This window comes from Tursiops truncatus, chromosome 8 (assembly GCF_011762595.2).
Source record: "Tursiops truncatus isolate mTurTru1 chromosome 8, mTurTru1.mat.Y, whole genome shotgun sequence".
Lineage (NCBI taxonomy): Eukaryota > Metazoa > Chordata > Mammalia > Artiodactyla > Delphinidae > Tursiops > Tursiops truncatus.
The window spans coordinates 97,804,115-97,816,023 of NC_047041.1; the positions used below are offsets into that span (position 1 = coordinate 97,804,115).

Genomic DNA, 11,909 nt, shown 5'->3' on the forward strand with positions numbered 1-11,909 from the left:
GTGACTGGGTTCTCCAGGCCTTCCAGAGGCAGGAACTGTGTGAGTCCCCGCTCTGGGGTTTCACTCTCCGTTAGAGGATGTGATGTTGGAAACGAAAGTCCTTTTTGTGACATGTAGGGAAGCCCTGTGCACGTGCTTATTTGAAAGCAGATTGTAACATTGAAAATATCATTCAGATGTCACTACAAACAACGATAGGCCTTTGACTCTGATTCTTTGAAGTTTATTTACTGTGAGACTTGATTTCCAAGTTCACTTTAAAACTAAAAATGTCACGATTGACATTTTAGCAAAAACAAGAAAAACCTTTAGCTGGAACTTGTATTCCAACTATTAAAATGAATTTATGTTGATTATATATAAAATTATATATACATATGTATATGACACGAGGACAAATATATATATATATATTTACCCTTATGATATTGTGTGTGTGTATATCTTGTGTTATAAGCAAATAATTTCAAGGCTTGACCCGACTAGAGTAACTAGAACAATTTATGGAAGAATTAACAGAGATGAATTTGTGGATTTTCTTGAGGTCAAGAAAGGTGGTTTTTCTTTAGGTCTCTGTCTCAGGGATTCAAGTCACTTTATCATCTCTACTGCTGATTCTTCCACAGCCAAACCCGTAGAAATTAAGAAATAATAGTCTTTTGATTTCAAATATGTACGATTTAGGTTATTCAGCATATTAGATGACACCTGAAAATTACCTAGTGAAAAGAGTTTTCTATGCTTTAGTGTTTTTGGAAGTGTGTGCCTTGCCAGCTTCTCAGATGATTTTAACAGGCCTCAGGCACACACAGTTATCAATTAGCACTTTTCACCTGATGGGCCTCTTTGAGCATCGGAGTTGGGGTAATCAGGAGAGCCTCAGGTTTTAGTTGGTTGACACTGTGGAAACCACCCCGTGGGTGATCTAACGAAGTAGCAAAATGAAGGCAGCTGAGCATGGGATGCCATTATAAAATCACTTAAGCTGTTCCCACTTCCTATGTCCCAAGGAGTCCTGGGCTGGGGGTCCGCGCACATGGAGGTCTCTATGGCTTCAGAAATCTTGATTCTCCTTGCTGCCTTGATTTGGCCTTGCGCTGAGAACATCAACGGTAAATGAGTTAGAGAATGCTTCCTTGCAGGGTTCCTCAGAATGACTGCTATTCATCCTTCCAAGCAGGTGCTCTACCCCCTATAGAGATCTGATCTTACCATTTGCTAGAAAAGAAGGACTTTCAGGCCAACTGGACTTGAGTCTTTATATCGAGGACACATTTTAACTTTCTGCCTAAATGTCTGAGATGTTTCTTTCTTCTATGTTATGATCTTCTATCGGAATCCTCATTTGCAGAGATTCTTCAGAAATAGTCCTCGGCTCTATGTTTTAGGCTGCCCTTTTGAACTCACTGCCAATTACCAGTACTTGGTGGTATGGTAAGAGATTTGATTGTATCTTTACTGACCTTCCTCCTTCCAGGCCCTTCGTATTTCCCCTTGATGATGATACTGCTCTTTTGTTCTTTTTAAAATTCGATCTGGCCTTCACTCATGTTAAATTCATCAGCAGTTCTGCAAAGCCAATAGGATAAAGCTAAATCAGTGTCTGGTCTGTCTATAAATTGATTCAATATCTTTTCTATTATACCTGGAGTATTCTCCACTTTTTTTGTGTTATCCAGATGCTTCCCAGCTTCAAGCCCAGACTAAATTTCAACTAGTCTAAGGCAGCATTTCAATATTACTTTTTGTGTTCTCTAAGTTTTTTTAAAAGTCACTTGATGTTCCTGTTTCCTTCTGCTTGAAGTGGGGTCTTTTCCGGGGAAATGATATGTGAATTTCTTACCCATTTGGCCTATAAGCCCTTTCTGAACAAGAACCACATTTAGTTTCTGATCTTTCCATTTTACCTAAGATGAATCTTTCAGAATGCCTAGGTTACTGCAGCTCGCCCTGCGGCAGTAAATTATTGGCATTTCAGTGATTTCAATCATTTAATTCCATACATGTGGAGAAAGGGCAGTGAGCTGTGAGTCGGAGAAGAATTCCAGTTATCTGGGAGGGGGGAGTAGGGTGTTCAGGCCTGGCTATGGTACATGATGCTTGGGTGTAAGGAAGGTTCTACCGCAGTTAGTGTATGCACAGCTGTGCATGTTCCTCAGGCTTTTTCTCAAACCATTTCTCAGCTACTTGAGACACAAGCTCAGAATGTCAAACTGAAACTTGACCCTAAAACTAGTATGAACAAGAAGTAGTGAAGCCAGAAGCATGGACTTCCTGTATGTCCATATCCACTTACCCTTTTGAATCTATCTTAATCCAGTTGTTGGAACCTTTATTCATTTAGGAAGGATTTCCCTGGTAATCTTATCTAGCTGATGTTAGAACAATATTTTGAACACGTGGAGAGAGGTGATCTGGTGGTTACAATCACTGATGTAGAACACCTGCCTTCTCCAAAGCCTACTTTTGTCTTAAACATCTCCCTATATTTTCTTACTTTCTTGATGATGTATCCTTAAAAACCAAGAACTTCCAGGCTCAAATGTGCTGGAGGTATCTCGCTCATTAATCGTAGAACTATTTCTTCATGCTGGGAAGATTCAGATTTTCCAAAGGGTTTAAGAGAATCCTGGATGTCCTCCAAGGCCTACTAGGTCTCTGTGACTGGTTTGGGAACTTTCCTCGTCAAGATTTGAATGACTAGCTATTTTCGCTGTGTGATCTTAGTTTACTACTTTGCAATGGATATGTAAATGAGCACTGTCACATAGGAAAGAAGATAGTAAATGACTATCTGACACATGACCAGCTGACTTACAGTCATGTTAGGCTTATTCGTGAGAAGTTTGAGATACTAACCTACTGATGGCAGATGGTCATTTTTTAAAAGTTTTATTTTTTTATAATTTTAAAAGGTTATACTCCATTTATAGTTATTACAAAAAGTTGGTTATATTCCCCATATTGTACAATACATCCTTGTAGCCTATCTTACACCCAATGGTTTGTACCTTCCACTTGCTCACCCCTATATGCCCCCCTCCCCACCAGTAATCACTAACTTGTTCTCTATATCTGTGGGTCTGTTTCTTTTTTGTTATACTCACTATAGTTCATTGTATTTTTTGGCTTCCACATAAATGATATCATGCAGTATTTGTCTTTCTCTGTCTGACTTATCTCACTTAGCATAGTGCCCTCCAAGTCCATCCATGTTGCTGCAAATGGCAAGATTTCATTCTTTTTTCTGGCTGAGTGGTGTTCTACTGTGTGTGTGTATATATATATATATATATATATATATATATATATATATATATACACCCCACATCTTCTATATCCATTCATCTGCTGATGGATGCTTAGGTTGCTTCCTTATTTGGGCAATTGTAAATAATGCTACCGTGAACATTGAGGTGCACGTAGCTTTTCATCTTCGTGTCTTTGTTTCTTTCAGCTACATATATCAGATGGTCATTTTTAAAGACACTTGTTTATTTCTTCCAATGACCACCTGTTGTCAATTCCTAAACTAAGATTCATCTATAGGGAAAGAATTTAATGAGTTCTTGCTGTGGAAAAATTATCTGATTCTTAGCATTTCTATAGTTACCATAGAGGAAGAGTTTACTAAGTAAATCTCTGAAGAGTATACGGTCAAAGTCAATTATGATTATGATTTGTGTCTTAGAGCACATGTACCAATAATTAATTTTTAGATGAGATATAAACTCCAATTATAATGTTTGGCACATAATGTACTATCAAGACTGGCATCAGTGACAAGTTATCTAAATTGCATTAGGAAGAAAATCTTGCCTCCTAATAATTTTTCTGACCACGTACTCATTCACCAGATATCCTCTAAATGCAGCTGTTAAGTAAGGCTTTAGACTTGGAACCCCTTACCAATTTACTCCTCACCTTATATTCTTCCTGTAGGAGATAATAGCTAGTTATCATCGTACCTGAGTCAAACTCCTATTGCTGCTTTGCTGTTTCATTTTTTCCTTCTGCCTTTAAAGACATGCTGGTGGGGGACTGGAGGCATTGATCAGCCTTCGGCAGTGACTGAACTACTTATTTGTGGAACAAGAGGATACTACCTTTGTTTACTTTCTGGGTTTTGTTAGGTTCCAAAGAGAATTGATGTGCAAATGCTTTGGTTGTGGCTATATTCAGAACATATGTAGTAACTAAGGAGACCAATGAGAGTCTAGGAAATTTGTCTTAAATGTCAACCCAACCCATTGTAGCTTAAGTTCCAGTTACCCGGTAGAATTGCCCCCTGGAGTGAACTTAACCATTTCAGCCCGGTTTACATCTTGATCTGAGGCTCCAAGTACAATCAGTCTAATTGGCAGAACTTATATTCAAGCTGACTGTAAATCTTTGCTTTTGGTGGCCTTCACTGACTCATGAATATATTGTATTGCAGTCTACCAGTTTCTTTTAAGCTAATAAAGGTGTGTCTGCAGAATTCAAACCCCGTCCGGGCAGCAGCAAGAACTCTGTCTTCCTAAAGGGGAGATTACCAGCCAGGCTGTCACTCTCCTGTCCTTCCTTTCTTAAAGTAGAAATTCTGCAATTTCTGTTCATCTAGAAGTCCTGCGTGCAGGTACTACCATCGGCAAGGGCTGTGATTCAAATATATATATGTATCTGTGTTCTGTTTCACTGGGAATATAAAGAAAATTAAGAAATAAAATCCATGTTCAAAGTATTCTAGCTTTGATGATAGGTTGTATTACAGTTGCTTATATTAGTGTCAAAATAAGATAAGCTTTAAACCCTGTTACTCTAGCTTTTGTAAAACACGAAGAGGCTGTATCAGATGAGGTCAAGAATCATGTTTTGGGTTATGATTCTAATACCTTAATAAATATAGGATATATACTGGATATCTAAGAATAGTCTGTTTGCTTGGAAAAAAAGCTTTTGAAAAGTGTTTATTTCTCATTTGTGTCAATAGATATATAAGGTGTATATTGTGACTTGCTTCTTTCTCATAATTGTTTTTAGATTTATATGTTTATAGGTATAACTATAATTTATTTTCCACGTTGTATGGAATTTGATTATATAAATGCATTTCAATTTATTTCATCATTCTTCTGTTGGTGATTTGGCCTGGAGTATTTTGTTCATATTTTTAACAATATGTTTCATTTACATTTGAACATTTGTTCATTTACATTATTATTGCTAGTATACTTGTAATTTATTTATTTAAATTTTATTTATTTTTGGCTGCGTTGGGTCTTCATTGCTGTGCACGGGCCCTCTCTAGCTGCGGCGAGCGGGGGCTACTTTTTGCTGTGGTGCACGGACTTCTCATTGCTGGGGCTTCTCTTGCTGCGGAGCACGGGCTCTAGGCACGCGGGCTTCAGTAGTTGTGGCTCGCTGGCTCTCGAGCGCAGGCTCAGTAGTTGTGGCACACGGGCTTAATTGCTCCGCCGCATGTAGGATCCTCCCAGACCAGGGCTTGAACCCGTGTCCCCTGCATTGGCAGGCGGATTCTTAAAGACTGCACCACCAGGGGAGTCCTATACTTTGTAATTTATTGCAACCATCTTACTGCTTTTGTCTTTTTTGATTTGTTTTTTTGTCTTTTTACCTTTTCCTTTTTTGCCTCCTTCTATGTTGTTTGAAATTTGCTTATTTTTGTCCTTCATTCTATTTTGTTCTTCTCCAATTTGGAAGTTTTACCATCTAGTTTATTAGGTTCCACAACCACCCCCCCCCCCCGACTACTTACCATGCATCTTTAAACACTAAAGCTAATAAATCTTTACTTTCCTTCTGAGCAACAGAAGGACCCATGAAATCTAACTCTGGTCATCCCCTGAGAACCTCTGGTTAATGACTGTCTAGCATAAGTCAGAATCCAGTACACTTCATTTCCAAAGGGAAAATGACTCAATTAGAAATAGTGACTATTATGACTTACTGAAGATGCTCAGTGTAAAGGACAGAATGGGTTTTACGTTAAAATTTTCATAAAACTTCCATCCCAGACAGTAGATTTTCTCTCTGCAGACTATTTCCTCTTGTGGCTATGATTGTTTTCGGTTCTGGTTGCTCTAGATATGAATTCTACCATACCAACTTTCCTCCTTTTCCCTCTTTGAAAAGTATTACAGAGAATACATCATTCTTCTAATGTACTGCAGTTTACTTCTGTCCCTTCTGTGTAGTCCTAACTATATCATGCTCTTTGGAATCTAATTTCTTTAAGAGGAGGCAGGGGGCTAGAAGATAATGATGTTCTTGTGTATTGATTTTTTTCCCTGTGAAAGAACTGAAATTTACTTATTGGAGGCTATAATTATGCAGATATTTTGGAAAGTAGTGGTAATATGAAACCCCCCTATATGCTGTTCTTTAAGCTGTGATAACCTTTGCCAGAGGAAGGAATATCTTTTATCACAAAGGGCGTAGCTGGATGTTCTTTGAGCTCCCACTTAAGATAAATACACATCTGACCTTTTCTCATATGATTGTTTCTGCAGTGAAAATAAGTTGTTCTATGGACTGGCTGATGGTCTCTGTAAGCCCATGTGCAAACAGCAGCAATTTGTATATATTTGCTGATGAATTATATCTGGGATCGGGTTGCCCTGTGACTCGGATACAAACATATGCCTATGATTTTATATACCCTGTGCATGACTGTGGGATCAGGACAAAGGTAAGAATAATGATCATCTGTTAAAAAAACAAAACCAAAAAACAAACCTAGATATTTTTTCACAATTTTATGCCTGGTGCTAAAATTATTGTCCTGGTGTTTTTTGTTGTTTAAGAACAAATTTTGCTTCTAGTTAGAGTAATTTATGGATAGACGACAATACAGTTCCGTACTCGGTCACTGAATATTGAGTCCTCTTTGTGCATAAGACTTAAAGCACAGATTTCCAGACTCGTTAGTGAACTGATTTTAAGTTGTCTTTAGGCTTCTGTCGTATTTCACTAAAGTTCAGGAGATAGTTTTAAATTCCATTCAATGTTCCTAATGTGAGAGGTCACCAATTCTGGGAAGGTATTTTATATTCAACACATCTTTCAGGATGTGTGCCTCTATGGGGACTAGATTTTTACTGGAATAAAATCTCTGTCAGTTATTTTGCCAGGCATAAATCTTAAAACTGTGTTGTTATCTTGGGGTGTTATCTTTTCATAGATTCCCAAATTTAAACAATTTATATTCATACTATAAAAGTATTTGGGGTCAATGCCTATTTAAAACTGTCACCTATGAATTAGATGTTGTCTTTATTTTAGAAATGAGGGAGCTAGAACTTCAGAAGGTGCTTTAATAATTTGCCCAGGGATGCACAGCCAGTTGGTGGTAGTTTAGATGCCCAAACAGGAGGATTCCCCTCCAAAGCTTATGTTTTAAACCACTCTGTTATTTGATCTCCAAATCATCTTTCTCAGAAGAAGTACTGAAAACCTTTTGTTCATGCATGATAAAGATAGCTCTGAGTAACAGTTTCAGTTTGCTCCTATGTACTGCTAAGATTTTTTTCCAGGTACTTTAAGTTCACTCTTACAGATAACACTCCTCTTCTGTCCCAGTGGGTTGTCAGATCTTTGTATGTACCTGAAAGTGACAGTAGCCATTTCTGAGACCTTGAATGTTTTCTACTTCCTATTCAAATGTGTACCTGCCCCCTTTGTTACTAGAAATATCTTCTACTTAACCTTTGTGCTCTCCTAGGTTGTTTCAGAGGATACTCTCCTTTTTCAAACAGAGGTGTACTTTAACCCTAGGAATATACATTATGACCATCAGAAAATCCCTTTGGAATGTTCTGCCTCTAGGTGAGTCCAACAGACCATACTCCTTCTGAATATGTTAGTTTCACCTTTACTTACCATGTGCTTCTACAGAAGTGTAGATGTTAGAGACTATAACATGACTCGCTCATAAGCATAAGTCCAAATGAACACCAAATTAGCATTTAAAAATATGTTGAGTACTTTTTAATTTTAAAATATTCATTTTAGAATAAAAACATTATATAATCTTGTGTCACTAGGTTATTTTACAGTAACTGAACTTTAAAGCAAATCCTCAGTCACCTTAGTAAGTGGAAGAATCAAACATGATATTACCTTTCAGTGTTTTCTCCTTCGTAATACTCTTTTTCTAATATATTTTATGGTTCAATTCCATGTTAGAGTAAATGACTAAAAAGTTAAGAGAAAACCAATTCTTCATTTTAATACTAACTCATGGACATACAGGAAAGGAAAGGCTTCATTTTAATACTAACTCATGGACATACAGGAAAGGACAGGCTTATCAGCCTATCATTAAATGCAGTTTGTTTGCAGTTCTGTGGAACCGAGAAGCTGAATCCCAAAAGGACTCCACGTGAACTGTGACACCAAGTGGAACAGTATATCCTGATACACTTCTACCATGACACTGAAATATTTACCCTGAGTGTTATAAATCGGAGTGAAAAATCTTAGAAACCACCTGAAAACCACAAGGAAAAATTTTATCCCTGTTTAATATATGGAAATAGCTGACATGAAAAAAGAATTTTGAGCTCAGAGCCAATGTGCAATATCTTTTAACATCATCAGAGTCCCTTTTTGGGGGGTGAGGGAGAATTGGCATTTTTAATTGTTGTAAAATATACATAAGAGAAAATTTACCATTTTTAAGGGAATAATTCAGTGGCATCAAGTACAACCACATTGTTGAATACTCTTGACCTTCCCTTCAACTTATTTTAAGGAAAGACCAAGGCTGAGAGACTCAGTGATATTCTGGGGAGTAGCTGACCCCTAAATAGAAATTAACAGTTGATTCTGTGTACACACACACAGAGATACACACAGAGACACACACAGAGACACATACACACACACACACACACACACACACACATACTCACTCACTCACACATACACTTTCATTCCTATATATTGGCCAGTGCTTAGAGTAATGTAAAAAGTTCTAACCTAATCCCCTGGGGCTATTGCTTCTCCATAGGCTACCAGATTAAGAGTGATAACCAAGGCATTTCTATTTTGATTGTAATATTATTATATTATTTGCAGCTATCTTTCTTAAAAATGAAGACTAGGCCAACAAAGGTATATGATTAGGTTTTTGGTCCATGAGCTTTACTGCTGTACACACACACACACACACAAACACACACACACAACATACCTCTGTCACCAGTAATTAAGCTTTTGACAACTTTTACTGTTCTTAGGATCCATTTGTCTAAGTCTGTTTTACTGGGTGCTTTGGTACTCTACTAAGACAAGTATTACAAATCATCTATTATCCAGAGGGTGCAGGTACCCCTAAATAACCATATTGAAAATGATCATGATGTTAAACAGTGGTAAAAAATAAAATAGCTTGGCCCCAAATTTAGATTCAGAAAGACCTGGTAACAAGCATGCCAACCCTATCTGCTTTTTGTTTCTCTTCTCTTCAGGAAATCAGTGTGGCTTACACCAGTTTCTACAGATAATGAAATAAAATTGGATCCCAGTCCCTTTATTCCTGATTTTGAGACAACAGCAGAAGAGTTAGGATTATTAAATTCTAGTCAAACTGACTCCATATTTACAGAGAAATTGAAACTTGGAAATTGGGCTCATGAATTTTGTTGGAAAAACAATGGTTTTATATAAAAATAATTGCTATAAACCTTTCTTTAGGTATCTGATCCCTAAAACCCCTAATTCAGTGAAGGTCCTGATTCAGTGAAGGTGAATTTTTAGATACTTTTATTTATTAGGGATATGTCTTATTAATTTAATGTTGACTATCAGATAATCCTATTACCCATTAAATTTTATTTTTAGTTCTATAGAGTAGATTCAGAAATAGGTCTTCAATGACAACAGGATTTAATTGATACAAACCTCCAATAAATATTTTCTAAATACAGTTTTTTGAAGAATAGAAAAATAGAGATAGGTATGTAAATGTGCTAGAGACTAAAATTTAACATACTAACTCCCAGGAAAGCCAAAGTCCTTTTATAATGAAGATAGTTTAACTTGTGTGGGTTTTCCTAATTAATTAGTAAAGTTGTGTCTTAAAAGTAATTGAATATACTTCATATTTGATTATTAAAGAAGGAAATTAGGGGCTTCCCTGGTGGCTCAGTGGTTGAGAGTCTGCCTGCCGATGCAGGGGACACGGGTTCGTGCCCCGGTCCGGGAAGATCCCACATGCCGCGGAGCGGCTGGGCCTGTGAGCTATGGCCGCTGAGCCTGCACGTCCGGAGCCTGTGCTCCGCAACGGGAGAGGCCACAGCAGTGAGACGCCCGCGTACGGAAAAAAAAAAAGGAAATCAGATTTACAGTCTAGAATCTAAGTAACCACTTCCTTAACTGGAATTAGAGGTCAGGTTTTCCTTTATCTCTGATATGATTCTTTCACACTTGAAATAATTAACTGAAGAGGCCGACATGGAATCATCCTGTCACTTTAGAGCAATCTACTGGACGGTCATTTATCACCAGCTATTATGCTATCCTCTTTTCCCTAAAGGGGGGAGTCTACCCATGTAATACACCAAAGAGCACCCTGATTTGGGGGAAAGTTCTTATAACAATTATGAAAATTGAAGTGTGCCATTTGTTATTCAATAAAAACTTAATTTTTTTATTTTTTAATTTTTATTTACTTTTTATTGGAGTAGAGTTGATTTACAATGTTTTGTTACTTTCTGCTGTACAGCAAAATGAATCAGTTATACATATACATATATCCACTCTTTTTTAGATTCTTTTCCCATATGGGTCATTACAGAGTATTGAGTAAAGTTCCCTGTGTGTCAATTGCTTATCAAATGTACATTTTGGATGCTATATCCTTTTGGAAATAAATTTTGCCAACATATTTTTTTTTTAGTTTTTTTAAAATTTAAAGTGCTGCTATCTTATTGCCAATAAAATGCTTCTTAAAGTTGTCTACATGAATTTAAATTGTCATAATGGGCATCTATCTTTGGTATATATGTATATACAACGAAGAGGTAATCGTTTTGTAAGGCTTAATGTGTGTCAGGCAATGTTTCAAGCATGTTGCAACAATTTACTTAATCCTAATAACCCAAAGACTTATGTATTACTATTCCAATTTCACAGATAAGAAAACAAACATAGATTAAATAATTTGCCTGCAACACACAACTGGCCTCTATTGGTGATCTGTTCCTAATCTTAGAGAGAAAGCTTTCAGCTTTTCAACTGTTGTCTATGATGTTCACTGTGGGCTTGTCGCTTGTGTGAAGGTGCATTCCTTCTATACCTAATTGTTGAGTTTTTATCTTGAAAGATTGTTGAATTTTGTCAGATCTAACCACTTCTGTCCAATATAATACTGAGAGTCCTAGCCAGAGCAATTAGGCAAGAAAAACAAAAGGCATCCATCAGAAAGGAAGAAGTAAAATTGTCTCTGTTTGCAGATGACGTGATGTAACATATGTAAAACCCTAAAGATTCCATCAAAGAACTGTTAGAACTAATAACAAATTCAGTAGAGTTGCAGAATACAAAATCAACACACAAAAACTAGTTGTTTCTGTACACTAAAAATGAACTATCTGAAAAAGAAATGAAGAAAATTGCATTTACAATAGTAGCAAAATAAATAAAATACTTAGGAATAAATTTAACCAAGGAGGGAAAAGATCTGTATACTGAAAAGTATAGGACATTGATGAAAGAAATTGAAGAAGATACAAATAAATGAAACAATATCTCATGTTCATGTATTGGAATTGTCAAAATGTCCCTACCCCTAAAGTGATCTATAGATTCAATGCAATCCCTATCAAAATCCCAATGGTATTTTTCACAGAAAGAAGAAAAAACAATCCTAAAAAAAATCCAGAATTTGTATGGAACAACAAAAG

General features: G+C 36.7%; 1 protein-coding gene across 2 annotated transcripts; it reads left to right on the plus strand.

The window, feature by feature from the left end:
• Positions 1–1,048: 1,048 nt before the first annotated feature.
• Positions 1,049–11,551, plus strand: LOC101325260 (oocyte-secreted protein 2). 2 transcript variants are annotated; one of them, XM_004331474.4, is made up of 4 exons: positions 1,049–1,112; positions 6,513–6,691; positions 7,724–7,827; positions 9,474–11,551. In XM_004331474.4, exons 1-4 carry the CDS (start codon positions 1,049–1,051, stop codon positions 9,670–9,672), a joined length of 546 nt encoding a protein of 181 aa, XP_004331522.3. In that variant the 3' UTR covers positions 9,673–11,551. The 2 variants fall into 2 exon arrangements, with proteins under 2 accessions (XP_004331522.3, XP_073665098.1); XM_073808997.1 differs by lacking the exon at positions 1,049–1,112 and having other exon boundaries at positions 6,040–6,691.
• Positions 11,552–11,909: the final 358 nt, after the last annotated feature.

What these genes read in the sequence shown, in the direction of transcription:
- LOC101325260 (XM_073808997.1), top strand. Translation starts at nt 6,446, where the DNA reads ATGTTCTTTGAGCTCCCACTTAAGATAAATACACATCTGACCTTTTCT. An exon ending in ACTGTGGGATCAGGACAAAG is followed by an intron (nt 6,692 to 7,723) that starts GTAAGAATAATG and finishes GTGCTCTCCTAG; the next exon opens with GTTGTTTCAGAGGATACTCT. An exon ending in TTGGAATGTTCTGCCTCTAG is followed by an intron (nt 7,828 to 9,473) that starts GTGAGTCCAACA and finishes TCTTCTCTTCAG; the next exon opens with GAAATCAGTGTGGCTTACAC.